The sequence below is a fragment of the Fukomys damarensis genome, unplaced genomic scaffold (genome assembly GCF_012274545.1).
Source record: "Fukomys damarensis isolate Sample0158 unplaced genomic scaffold, DMR_v1.0_HiC HiC_scaffold_38, whole genome shotgun sequence".
NCBI lineage: Eukaryota > Metazoa > Chordata > Mammalia > Rodentia > Bathyergidae > Fukomys > Fukomys damarensis.
The window spans coordinates 74,473,288-74,487,824 of record NW_022900950.1 but is presented as its reverse complement, the minus strand read 5'-3'; the positions used below and the strand labels follow the sequence as shown (position 1 = coordinate 74,487,824).

The following is a 14,537-nucleotide window of genomic DNA, read 5'->3' as shown; positions in this document are numbered from 1 at the left end:
ACACTCTGGTGGGAAGGGCTACATTAGCCAGCTCCTAAAATCATGTCTTCAGAACTTCCTTTTTCTCTTGTGACCTAGACTGGAATATCCAAGCTGAATTCTGATAAAAAAGTTTCATGTAAAAATAAAGAGATCACCTGATGCTTCTTTCATGCAGCACTACACTGTTGCAGCACTTCAAAGACTGGTCACTTCATTAGCACAAAAAAGCTTAAAGCAGTAAGTCAATCCTATGAGAGACCAATATGGAAACTTAACGATGACTCAACCAGGTTACTGTACAGTAAGAAACGGAAGAAAAGGAACAGATATACACAATGGGAACAGCTACAAAAGGAATGAGGAAAAAACTAAACACAAGGAGGCTCAAATGAACAAAATCTTTAATTTTAAAAAACATGTTATTGGTAATTATTAGGATTTGGTTCAGAAATAAGGTCTGTGTTCTTCAGGTTCAAAATGTGTGGACAAAGAATATTAACAGCGGCAAATTTTATAAACTAAATGAAGACAGGAAAGGGTAAGTAAATTTAATAAATAAATGGAGCTCAGTCTGCCATGAAAGATAACAGAAATGGAGGGGAATTCCAAGCAGTTGGCACTGCCTCATGAATAAAGTCATAGAAGTATAGATAGATTGCTAAAGGAAATCTCTGGGTAATTTGGCATCGGAGCCAGAGATAGAAGAGAGATGGAAGAGTAAGACATAAAGTTGGAAAGGTAGACAGGAGTCAGGTTCATGTCATTCTAAAGATAATAGGGATTGGCTGAAAGATTTTAAAGAAATAGTGACTACATTAGGCAGATGCAGGCCAAGAGAATTTGCAGAGAAGGCAGGGGAGAGACAGAGAGATAGAGACAGAGAGACAGGAACTATGGTGGTGAAGGCTGGGATGGAGAAAGCAAGAAAACTGGGGCAGAACCCACAGGATTTGATGACTGACTGGATAGGTGGGATCAGCTAGGAGATGGAGCAGACATTTGTGGATAGTTAGGGAAAACACTGAGATGGGAAGAAATACACACACAGAAAGATACCTGGACCAGGGGAATCCCCAGCAAGAAGGGGCAAGCTCTTAAGACAATGCCCCTACATAAGAAGAAAAGCTTAAGTAAGCATCGCTTTTTTCTTTTGGCACCGGGGATTGAACTTGGGTTGTTGTGCTTGCAAGGCAGGCCACCAAACCGGTGAGCTAAATCCCACGGCAAGCATCGCTGTTTTAAAGATTGGCATTTCTCAGCTACTATGCTGACATGAGCTAAATGACTTTTGGAAAGATTTGTATTTCAAGACATGTTTTTACCACCTTAACCAAACCTATTTTGTGGAGGATTTTGGAAAGTGTTTTTTAAAAATATCAACTGAAAGAATAAATTCATTCCATTTGACTCTTGAGAAGACACATTTGAGATCTGCTCTGTATAAAAATATGTGCAATTCCTGATTTGCCAATCACTAGATCCACAACCAACTTGGAAGGCACAGAAGTGTGGCTAATCTCTCATCCAGTGGGCCACTCCACAAGTCTACTGTCTTATACCTGCTGGGATTCAAAGGTACTAAATGGATTTGGGACTTTGGCTTTTGTAACACATCCACTACACTGTAAATAATTTGCTTACTTGTGTCTTGGCAAATAACCATGTAATAAGGAAAATAACCACCTGAAATAACCATCTGAAGCAATGTGATTAACACTGTCAACAAACTTTAAAAACAATTCATTACTCTGAAGCAATGTAACTTAATACTCTCAACAAACTCTAAAAACCCAATTCATCTATAAGCTAGTGCTGTCTGTACAGTTAATATTTAGTTGTTATAAAATATTTAAAAAGGCCCCACCAGGTAGCTTACGACTATAGTCCCAGCTACTCAGGAGACTGAAGCAGTAGGAGCTCAAGACCAGCTTGGGCAACACAGTAAGGCCCTGTCTCTTAAAATTAAAAATAAAGTATATATTTTTTAAAAAAGCCAAAGGGGAAATATATCTATAGCAGCTTTATAATAAATTCCAAGGCAGCATTATTTTTACAAATATCAATAAAACAAACATTTCATTTTTCTAATTATATTTCCCTGTTTAGATAGTGTAACTCCTATGTATTAATATAATTACAATATAGTAATTTAATAACATACAAATAAAAATTCTTAGAACCACGTAAGATAGAAACATTAAAAAATTACAAACCTTATATGTGTTCAAACTCCATTTTCTAACAAGTTCTAACTTTTCCATTGCAGGATTTTTAACTTCATCGGCTAGAATAACTGGTCCACTTTTTGTTTGTGTTCTCTGGCCACCTGCATGATCATAAGAAAAGACAAAAAACACACAATCTAGATAAAGTAGGCAAAGAAAACAAAACAATGATGTTCAAACTAAATTATTTATGCATTTAAGAAATAAAGATTCCCACAAAGTAAATGACTAGAATATCCTAGAATTACTGATATTTTCCTAACCATTCAAAAAATACAAATATCAAAAAATATTTCTGACCATTAAACATAAATACCATGTGGTTTGGCTATCATCTTCTAAAAACAAATACTGCTGCAATCAAAATTCGTGTCTATATTAACTGCTGATTATCTCAAGAAAAATAATAAAAGTTTTATAACTAATCTTAAAGCCTGAACTATCTTTGTTGGTAAAAATTCCTATACCGATCTCCTGTTGCTATACTATGTTGCTCAGAAACACAATATAATGTCACTATAATTTTAGACAATTGGGAAAAATCATTCAAATGGTCATTAAAAATGAATGTTTTTGCCTAAGGAGATGCTACGTTTGAGGAGGTAGCTATGGGTAAGCTGATTTAAGCACTGTACAAAGTAACAAGACATTACAACATGCCCCATTACTATGTACAGTTTGTATGTTTTTATGAATCAGCTAAAAATTAATTTAAATTTTAAAAATATTACCACCAGCATAAGAGGCTGAGCTGAAATAAGACCTATATTGTATTTTGTTCTCAAGAGCTCTTTCTCAACATAGGGAGACTGTCTTAAAAAAAACCAAAAACCAAAACCAAAACCAAAACCAAACAAACAAAAGTCTTTCAAAAAAAACTAGACAGATAAAAGTCTTAACAAATGTACTGTTCCAACAACTGAGGTCTGATGGTATCAAAAGCAACTCTGGAACTATGTAGTTTCTTAGTTTCTAATAGTAAAACATTTTCTATAACATAAAAAATGTTTCATAAACATTTATAATACCAATGATTTGGTATATACACTTTAGGGTGATTTATAAATAACAATAAAATAAGGAGAGAAAAAATTACAAAAAGTGGTTTTAAAAACTCAGGGTCAGTAAGAAGTTCTTCTTACTTATTCTCATAGTCAGCCTTTAACACAGCTTCATCACAGACTAAGAATGAGAACTGTACATAAAATCAAACACATTAAAAAAAAGGAAGAAAAAATGGTAACAAAGCTTTTGTAGCTAAAAGGGGGAGCTGAAGGGTGGGGAAGGGAGTGGGGAAAAAGAAGAAGCAAGAAATATCATGCACAGGTACAAATTCCCTATGATGAATGCTATCATTATGCATATCTAAAATGTACAATACAATAAAAATAACAGAAACAGGTCACACAGATGGAACACTGTAGCTGAAATGTAAAGTTTGGTGACATCATTTGTGCCAGAAAAAATTTAAAATTAAATCAAACACATTAAGAATTTATAAAATTCTCATAGAAACAAAATATAAAAACTAACATTCCATATGAAAAAAAATGTGGAGTTCACTTTCCCATTTTTATATTCCAGCAACATTTAAATGTGGAGCAAATTAAACACAGATCTTTTCTTTTTCCCAAGTACTTTTCAATGGGTATAACTGGTGAATTACATGGTATTTTGTCTCAATCTGCAATCTACTTAAAAGTAGAGGCCGAAAATAAGAAGACACAACTGTTTCCAACTGACCCATTCCCAACTATTTAATTTTCTTTTTTTTTTTTTAAACTAAAAACAGGGCAGAGCTGCAAAGCTGGAGGTTAGGATCAAACAGGTAAGCCTGAATTGCCCAGAACAAAGAAAGGATGATTTAAAATAAACCATATTATACTACACTTTTAATATAAGAAGATAGGTTAAGAGATACCGACTGATTACTTTGAAAAGCCAGAAAAGCTATGACTAGAAAAATTATTTCCTTTCTTGTTAAAAAAAAAAAAAAAAAAAAAAGCAGCCAACCACCAAAAAAGCCAGAATAACACACACCTAAGGATAGAAAGCAAGTGATTATGAAACTCAGTGAATTAGTTTAGCTTCAGCAGCAGCAGCAGCAGCAAGAGGAGCTTTATCCAATCAGTGCAGTGAGTACCTGCAGGAACAATTAAGTCACTTCCTTGTTGAGCCAGTTGGCTAGCTGCAACCCTGCTAGGAGACATAACAGATGGCAAAGGCGGATCTGGGGAACCTAAAAAGGGCAGACATTGCACGGTGAAAATCCTGAAAATCACCTCCACATGCTATACGTTCAGAATATAGTTCTACTTAGATTTCTTTTAAAATATACTGAAAGACTAGATTAATACTAAGATTAATAAACTAGATTAAAGACTACAATTAATATATTGCTTTCTTGAAGGAAAGGACTAATAAGTGGATGTTATCAGGCTGAGTTCTTGTAAAAATTTTCTATTTGAACTATCAAAACCAAACAAAGCACCTAACTGTACAAAGAAATTGGGCAAAGATCACATCTACACAAAACTTCACCTGGACTCTATTATTTCTGAAAGCAATTAACAGAATGTGACTAAAGTTTCATACTTGAAATGATTTAAAGCTTAAGCAAATATTTCATAAATTGCTACTCCTTAATATGAAGGGAAAACTCAAGTAAAAATCCTAAGGCTCCTAAAGGATACTTTGTTTTAACATCTCTTATAGAAATGTGAATGAATTATAACCTTCATAGGAATCACAGCCATCATAGGAATTGTGGCCAAAAATTTCAAATCATACATTAAATATCACAAAGTGCAGATCACTGCTACTCATAGTGTGAATGGAAGACACTTAGAGCACCTGAAGTCTGCTACAGAGGTAAATCTCAGGGCCTGGCCCAGAGCTCCTGATCAGAAGCTGCACTATGACAAGATCCTCGGGTGCTTCATAAATACAGCACTCTGACGTTTGGGAAGTGCCGATGTAGAAGGACCACAAGAACAATGCTGGAGCTTTTAATACATACTTGGGACACAAGATCTGTGGACCATCTGTCACTCTGAAAAAGCCACTCAGGTGATTCACACACAACACCAAGTTTGGGGACCAGAGGGAAGAACATACTGTGTTTGAATGAAACCCACTGAGGTTTGAATTCTAACCCTGGGTTTGAAATTCTGGTTCTGTCTACTGCAGTGTCAGCGACGCCCTGAGGGATGGCTTCATATCTCTGAGCCATAGTCCCCCTCAGAGCAAGAGTACTGACCATGCGACACTGCTGCTGATGTCCAGCATTAAATCAGAAAAAAGGGATGATGATTAAAAAGATAGAAAAACATGAACTGTTCTTCAACGTTTAGCTGAGAATATTTTAATGTTTGTAATGTACTTTTAATTAATTCTCGCCCAGTTCTCTGGAAAATACATAATATATCAAACTCAAAATTAAGTTTTCTAATATTGATGGAATCCATATCCACTCTCCTTACTTCAAGTTAGTAATAACTGCACATATCCTACATATATACAATTCTGATGCGGGAACAGCCACTTCTAATAGTATGAAAATGTGAATTTGGACTGGAACTCACATTAAAATTCAAACACAAGTAGACCTAAATGGATTGTCATCACCTTTCAGAGTGAGACACTGTACTTGTTTTTTTAAATGGGCTGAGTTATTAAAATTAAAAACTAGAGGGGGTGAGAGGTATCAGGCAAACTCTTACATTAACCCAGAGGTCAGACCAGTTTCCTTGATGGACTCAGATTCTTGGAGTCCACACACTACCATCTCTAGTATCAGATTCAACACAGGAAACACTAACCCATAAATCACTGGATAAGCTGAAGACACTATATTAGGTTACCCAGTCCAACTGCCATTATGAACAAAGACTATCTAAACTATCCAAAGCATAGGGTTTCCATTGTAAGTATTTAATAAAAGAAGACTGCTGTAGTCTCATGTCTTGATGACTCTAGGAACAAGGCTCTGCTGTTCTAATTATTACAGCTTATTAATCTTGCATACAAAATAACACCATAGCACAATACAAGATATGTCAAAGCATTTACCTAGTAAGCATGGGGCCTTGGGTCCAGTACCCAATAGCACAAAGACAGAACGAATAAACAAATGAATGAATAATGAATTTTAAAACAGGCGAATGAACAAAAAATTGTGTCAATTTATGCAAAGTAAGCCTTAGACCTTTAAGTACTCATAATTTTCGGCATTTAGCCAACCTTTCCAAATTCCAAGTTATCCCTAAGACAGGAAAATATCAATGCTTCAGAATTAAATACAGATTATTTTTAAAGACCATGTTCTGATTTTTGTTTTCAAGGGTCTTCATATAGTGCCCAGAGAGTTTATATGTACACTGTTAGGATACTGACAAACTTCTGCCCTTTTTATAGCTTTACCGTGGTACCTTGGTTCATGAGTCTAATTTGTTCTATGATTTTGGAAAAGATGGCAACAATAACGTTTGTGTGGGAAAGGGCCACAGTTGTGTTTGTCACCTAATACAGAGTTCACAAATAATAACAACAACAAAATTCAAGCAAACATTTCTTTCTCCCCACCCCCAGTATTGGGGATCAAATTTGGGATGTTGCACTTGAGAGGCAGGCAGCAGAACCACTGAGCTAAATCCCCCACCCAAATGTTTCTGTTTGTGAAATGTTACCATGAAAATATAGAGTACTATTACGTGCAAGAGGACCAAGTATTGCAAAGGCATGGAGATTATTTCATTTTGTAAAGTTACAATGTATTATTAAAATTAATATATTTCACTGAACACTAACTATAGGTCTGTCAAGAAGATAATTTCTTTACATTCAAGTGTTAATGTGCTTTTTTTCACTCATATCAAAATGAAAAAATAGAAAAAAGTACAGGTAAGAACATGTGCAAAGAAAGCGAGTTTTTCGTTTCTACTACACACACACACACACACACACACACACACACACAAAGTGCGCGCGCACAGAACATGTGCAGAAACAGTTCACAAAGCAGGTCTAACTGCCTTTCCTTGAAAATTATCTGCTTCTAAGACTGGCTTTTGACTGTGCCTGGGAATACCAGTTTTGAGAGGATTCCCTCTATTTCTGCAAGGACGGTCTCACTCGGCCTCAACTCTTATACAAACAATGTATATTATGCAATGTGTTTTACCCATTCCTTCTAGAAGTCTAGAATCTTGATTCTGCTAGAAGCGGGTGCCTATGTGAGTAGTCTGGGTAAAAACCCTGCTCAACCAGTCTTTAAATGAGCTTATTAGCAACATTTTAAATATGTGGTCACAACTCACTGCTGGAGGAATGAAGAAATTCCCATGAGGCTTCACAGGGAGAGCCCATGGGCGCTTACACTGTTTTATCCAGAATTTGCCTCATGAATCCCTTGATTATGCTTGGAACTCTTTCACTGCAACTGATCATGGCTACCAGTGTGAAAATAAACAGTCTAATGTCCTCCCAGCAAACTGCTGAATCTGAAGCTGGACACTGTAGGTCTTGGGGACCTTCTATATAGCATGTATAACAGGAAAAATAACAGTTCATTTTCATATTTATTTTGAAATAGTAAATATGCATTTATACAAATCAATAGTTATAATCTTTGATATAATTATTTTGTGTTACAAATATTGTGTTACAAACATCTAAATATATATTATGGTATAATTTTTGAGTTTTTATATCAGTATTTTAAAAACAACTTTAAATAATGAAATTATGCCTTTATCTATTCATAAGATTATTAAAACAATTCCTACTTAAATTCAAGAAAAATGGATTATATGTATTCAGTGTTTTCTCCCAGAATTAAAGAGGTCAATTCTTGTGCATTATTAATAAAAGCAGCACTTGGTGAACTTCTCCCCTCCTCCATCCCAGTCATCTTTACAAATACATGGGCTCTTACCTTGATGGACTCCTCCTTCAGTAACTCCCTCTTTGGTACTGTCAAAGCCATGAGATATAATCTGAGTTTCTGAGAGACCAAGTCCAGATGGTAATGAACGCTTCAAATCCTTAGTAACATTTGAATAAAAGAAAAAATTTTGTAAAAAACCCCACAGCATATAACAGTACAGAATAACTGTTCCTTTAATTGCATCTTATACTCTCTTACTCTCTTCTGTGTAGCATTCCCTTATGCTGCCATAGCATTCTAAAATCATATATAAGCAGCAGCAAATACAGGAAATTTGCTATTAAGTAGCACAGTGTATGTCAAAAACAACATACATCATTATTCTGGAAGTAGGCAGCAGGCAGATATTAAAATTCAACTTAATATTTTAAGATACTGTCATATCAGAAAAATTATTTTAAGAGAGGAACAGAATTAAGATCACTAAAATGCCATGTGTAATATTTAGAAGTTGTCTGGTATCTAATATATCATAAGAAGCCTAGCCAATAAGTCAATATAAATACATCATTTACTTGCAGTGTTAATTTATCTTCAGTTTCAATTAGATAAACTGGGCTTCTCTGACTTCAATCAGGGTAACGTAAAGAAAATTTCCCTTAATTAGATATGTACTCAACACTGATACTAGTTTAAGTACAAATTAGCTTGCAATTGAACTTTAACTGTAGTAAAAGTAATATTCAACATCGTCTTATAGTTTAAAAGTAATAGAAAACAAAGAAACACAGTGTTCTTAAAGCACAAACCAAGATTAAACATATTCTAAAAAATTCTGCCCAGAACCTTGTCAATTAAATGTCAGGGCTTAGAATGACTAGGCACACAGGCCAGTAAAATCACCGAAAATGACCAAGGCTTCAGTTTGCTGCCTTGATGGGAGAAACTTCAAATATTAATAACACAGACTACAAGTTAGCATGTTTATTGTGACTAGAGCACCGAAGAAATTTTACTCAAGTGAACATATTAAATCCAAGTTCATTTTTCTATTTACCTTTATTAAATTTTTACAGAAATTTTAGGGCCATGACAAATTATAATACAACTAATGATGAAGCTAGCTATAATTATATATTCTTACCAATTCATCACAGATCTTTTAATGGTCCATAATGTTGAAAGCCTACACTAGGGGTCCAGCGTATGTAATAATGTATAACATAGTTAAGAATTTGGGAAAGGGAATGATCGATACGTATTAGAGAGAAGAAAGCCTTACCAACGTGGAAGACACAGAGTGTTGGAGAGATGGAATGAGGGAGAGAAAGGGTGCATTTCCAATCCTACAGAAAAATGTGTGGGGAGGAGGCAGGGAGGGAGTTCCTGGCACAGCAAGGGGCTAGCAACCAGGCTCTCCTGGCCGATACAGCTAAGCTCTACACGTTGAAAGATGAGGTAAATGAATTAGGAGGAAGTCAGAAAAATTACTAAGGTAGAAAACTTGACCTTGGCAGAATCAGAAAGTTGTACGTTTTTGAATAGGAGGCTTTTTTGATTTGGTAAAAGGACTGCTTTAAGAATATTAATTTAGGCCAGGAGTGGTGGCCCAGCATTTGGGAGGCTGAGGCAGGAGGAGTGCCATGAGTTCAAGGCCAGCCAGAATTACATAGCGAGACCTTGTCTCAAAAGAAAACACAACCATAACAACATTAATTTGGAACACATGTAAAAACAGTTTTAAAAAGCTGAAGGTAAGAGCAATCATAAGATGCGCTATAGCTCAATTATTCAGTAACAACAGCCTAGGATGAGAGAGGCAACCAAAAGAATGGAGAGAAAAGATAAAATTTAAGAACAATGAAAAGAATAATTAAGATACAAACATTTAATGAAAATTTAGCACATAGCCATGTGTGAAGTATAATAATAAAAGGAAACAGCCAAGACAATATATACAAGTGACATAAGAGGCCCATACAGAAGTTAATTATCAAGAACATAAATCAACGTATAAAGGTTATTTATTTAAATTACTGGTCAAGATTTTATTTTTTACAAGGCTATCTGCTCTGCTACTGAAATTAGAATACTATAGGACAGGTTCAGTGCAAATCTGTCAACTTTTGACCATCGCTCAAGCGCCGGGAGGTAGGCCCGGCCCTGATCCACTGCGGGAAGGAGAACCACGCCTGCGCCCGACCCAGCAGCCATCGCTTAAGCGCCGGGAAGGTAGCCGCGCAGGCGCCCCTGAACCCCCATAAGCAGCCCCCCGCGCCGCACTCTCAGACCTCCTGACTACAAGTCTTTGGACCCACTCTGCCAAGACAGAGGTGGTCATCAAGGGTTTTTTTCTGAGTTCCCAACTTTGAACATCTTCAAAGAAAGGGCGTGGGAAACCTGTAATAGAACGCTGCGGAGTTCAACCGTTCAGAAAGATGGGGAACTCAATCTGGACCTTGCAGCCCAAGGCCAGTCAGCGTCAGGGGGTTCAGCCATTAGCTAACTGAGATCAGGGGTCTTGCATCCTTGCTCTGTCTGAGCCATTAAATGGTAAATATACCATATTTAAAAGTGTGTTCACTGCAGACATGTTCTGGACTGCTTCTTGATTTCAATTTAATTCAAATGATTTAAGGGTGATAGACTAGTGACTACCACAGGTGGTCAGTGTCCAAGTTGTGCTTGATCTTAATGTGTTGCTGATTGTATCAGTTGGGGTAAAACATTGCCGTTGATTTGATGAGCTGTTTTCTCTGATGTTATGAAGATGAGAATGTCTGTGGGTTGTTAGAGACACAGAAGCTAGGGTGCAACTATATCAAGAACATTTGGGTGATAACCCAGAGAGTTAACCAAGGACAATCTGACAACAAAAATAAAAATGAGAAAACACGTAAGCAAGACACAAGGACAGACTTCCAGTTCACCAATGGCAAACAGTAGGGCAAATGAGGATGAAAAGGCCGATAGTGAACCACCAGGACACCATGAACTCAAAGCACAGGAAGTAACAAAACAGATCAATCAGGCTCTAGAAAAATTCAAAACAGAAATAATTTCCCAGATAACCATAGAGATAGTGAGCAAAATGGAAGTCGTGATTCGAGACTCTAGAGCAGAAACTGACAAAAAAATAGATGAGCTCAGGACCATGATAAAAGCCATGAAGGCCCAGCATAAGAAAGAAATGGAAAAAATAAACACCCAACATAGGAAAGAAATGGAATCCATAAAACAGATTCAAACAGATATCCAGGAGATTAAACACTCTATTGAAAGTGTACGCAACAGAATAAAAGAATGCGAAGATAGGCTCTCAGATATAGAAGATAAGATTGCAGTCAGTGACCATGAAAAGAGAGGTCTCTTAAAAACAGTAAGAGATCATGAGAAATCGATCCAACAACTCCTAGATGATGCAAAGAAGAATAACATAAGACTGATAGGAATACATGAAGTAGCAGGAGAAAATACAAATGACTTAAAAAAGCTGTTTGCAGAATTAATGACAGAAAACTTCCCAAACAGAGGGGAAGAATTTGACATTCAGATAACTGAGGCATATAGGACCCCAACTAGCTACAATCAAAAAAAATCTACACCTAGACATATAATAATCAAGATCCCAGAAACCCAACAGAAGAACAAAATACTACAAGCAGTAAGAGAAAAGAAACAAATCACATACAAAGGAAAGCCCATCAGAATCACAGCAGACTTTTCAACACAAACCCTTGGGGCAAGGAGAGCCTGGAATGAGATATTTCAAGTACTAAAAGAGAACAACCTCCAACCTAGACTGATGTATCCAGCAAAACTCTCTTTCAAAATGGATGGGGAAATAAGACACTTCCACGACAAAGAACACCTGAGAAACTACATGAATACCAAACCAGCACTACAAGCAATTCTAAACAAGATCCTAGAAAAAGACAATGAAGGCAACAACACCATGAGGCCCAACAGAGCAAATCAAATAGGCAAGGCAAGAAATTAAAAGGAGAAGGTGAAAAAGTAAAAAGAGTCAACAAAAGGCCAATAACATGTCAATAATAAGTCAGTACATATCAGTTATAACCAGCAATGTCAATGGCCTCAACTCACCAATCAAGAGAAATAGACTGGCAAAATGGAATAAGAAGCAAAATCCAACAATATGTTGTATACAAGAAACACACCTAGTGCAAAAAGAAGCCCATAGACTGAAAGTGAAAAGATAGAAAACAATTCTCCATGTGACAGGAGCCCAGAAAAAAACAGGGGTAGCAATCTTATTTGCAGACAAAGTAAATTTCAAACCAGAACTGAATCCAGTATTATTGATGTAAGACAGTACTGTATCATACCTCTATGAATGTAAAATATCTAGTACCTGCTTTATGATACACAGTAGGGACTGTGCTTTATCAGAGCTACATTTAATGATATTACTCTAGAATGTTCTCTTTCCAGATGATGATTAAGAGGCTAATAGAAAAAATGGTGCCAGGTACCACAACAGCAACAGAACTTTGTTGTTTGGATATTATTCTTTTCTTTGTTTTTTTTAATGGAATGTACTGAATGTCTATAATTACGTTCAGATGACTGCAGAATCTGGAAAATACACACACACACACACACACACACATATATAAATTGAATTTTGGGAAACTAATGGTGCTGCCAATTTTGGAAAAAGTCATCCCAATTTACTGTGTTGACTTGGCATTGTACAGAAATGGACAACCATATTGGTCTAGAAATGTTAATTTTTTTATTTTTATTTTTTTTTCCATGTGTACAGGGGTAACACATCGTACTAAATATGTAAGGTCATATCTACATGGGTTTGATTACAGAAACTAATAAAGTATTCTCTAAATAATGAAAAAAAGAATAAGATAAGACTATAAGAGCAAGAAGCAATTTAAATATGTTCAGGGACCATTTTCATCTCCAGAATTAGGGATTATTTTGATGTTACATCATTGCCTTTTCTCTTTTACTTTCCTTTTTAGTTTTATTGTAGGATTCCTTATTTTAAATGTTCATACAGAGATTTCTTTAACTGAAATACTGAATAGTTTCTTTGGTGGGAAAAACTATAATAGTACACAGGATCCTAATGAGACAATTAATAATGTGAAATAGGAAGTAAAGGGCTAAAGGTGTAAGGAAAGTGGGAAGGGTGGGGAAATGGTAATAAGGGAGAGGAAAAAAATATGAAACTGAAAAAATGGAAATAAAGTGTTTGAAAATGGGGAGGGGAGTGGGGAAAGGGAGGGCAGGGACAAGGGGAAAAATGAGAATCAAGACCTATTATGTAAAGGTACAGAATTCCAATGATGAATGTAACTGTATTGTATACCTAGATTGTACCAATAACCTCAATAAAAAGAAAGAAAAATAAATAAATAAATAAAAATTAAAAAATCTATCAACTTTTACAAAATGGCAGGAATACAATAAAAATGACTAGGTTTATTATCCCTATACATCTGGGACAAGGCATATGTTGTAGTGAAAATGGATACCCAGTTTGAGAACTGAAACAATCTATTTCCTGAGGATGGACAAATTTTGTAAGGTGACTAAATATAGTCTGATGCTTTTCTCTACTTTGTGGTCAGCTTTGGAAGAAGAACTGGGAATCTACAGGAACTGGGTATGTAAGACTTAAGTCTCACTTTTACTCCTGGAGCGTGAACAGCCAAGAGGCTTCCACGATGCTGGGCTCAGAAGCTCAGTGAGGCTCCAGGAGCTTGTCGGACAGCGAGAGTCACCCAGGAAGGAACACACCAGGCAAGTTGGCAAATAGACCTTTATTAGTCTGGCCAGAGGGCACTCCCCAAGCCAAGTAGCTCAGAGAGGCGGCTAGCTCAGAAACAGAGGCCATTTTATATAGGGCTGAGCGGGGGTTTACACTTAAAACTTACAGGAAGAGGACAAAGGCAAAGAATCAGTTGATCTGAGCTAGTGCTCATCAAGCATATACTTGACCGTCACGTACTAATGATCAGCAGATTGATTATCCATTGTTCCATTTACAACTTAGATTATAAAGTTCAGAACATTCAACTACAGGCAAGTAAGGAGTGGCGTGATTTGTGTTGGGTCTCTGTGTTCACTACAGTTTCCATTTAGTTTCCCAGCTACTTCAAAGCAGTTACCTAACAATTCACAATTAATCATTAGTTATCCTATAAGGGATGGGGGGGAGCGACAGTCTCTAGGTCGTTTGCTGGTCAACATGGAGTCGCTCTGGTTCAGTCAGGCTCTTACATTCCCCACTGATTTTTGGACCTAAATCAAATCTTTGATTTACTTATATCTGACTCTGGGCCTTACTAAAGGAACACATTGTAAAAGACAACAAGTTATTGCAATACAAAATCCTAATGCCATCACACAGAGTATCAGTTGTTTTACCCAGGTAATGTCAGGTAACCAACTTGTTA

The 14,537-nt window shown here is 36.3% G+C and overlaps 1 protein-coding gene across 6 annotated transcripts in view; it reads right to left on the bottom strand.

Moving 5' to 3' along the window:
• Arfip1 (ADP ribosylation factor interacting protein 1) overlaps window positions 1-14,537 on the bottom strand; it is a 120,135-nt gene that overhangs the window by 36,089 nt on the left and 69,509 nt on the right. For 4 of the 6 annotated variants that reach the window (XM_010627925.3, XM_010627927.3, XM_010627929.3 and 1 more), the window contains exons 4-6: window positions 8,143-8,251; window positions 4,351-4,446; window positions 2,196-2,308 (exon numbers count right to left, since the gene is read on the bottom strand). In XM_010627925.3, the coding sequence (XP_010626227.1) occupies window positions 2,196-2,308; window positions 4,351-4,446; window positions 8,143-8,251 (318 nt within the window). The remainder of the gene's footprint in view (window positions 1-2,195; window positions 2,309-4,350; window positions 4,447-8,142; window positions 8,252-14,537) is intronic. The other 2 variants (XM_010627928.3, XM_033759900.1) reach the window with 2 other exon arrangements.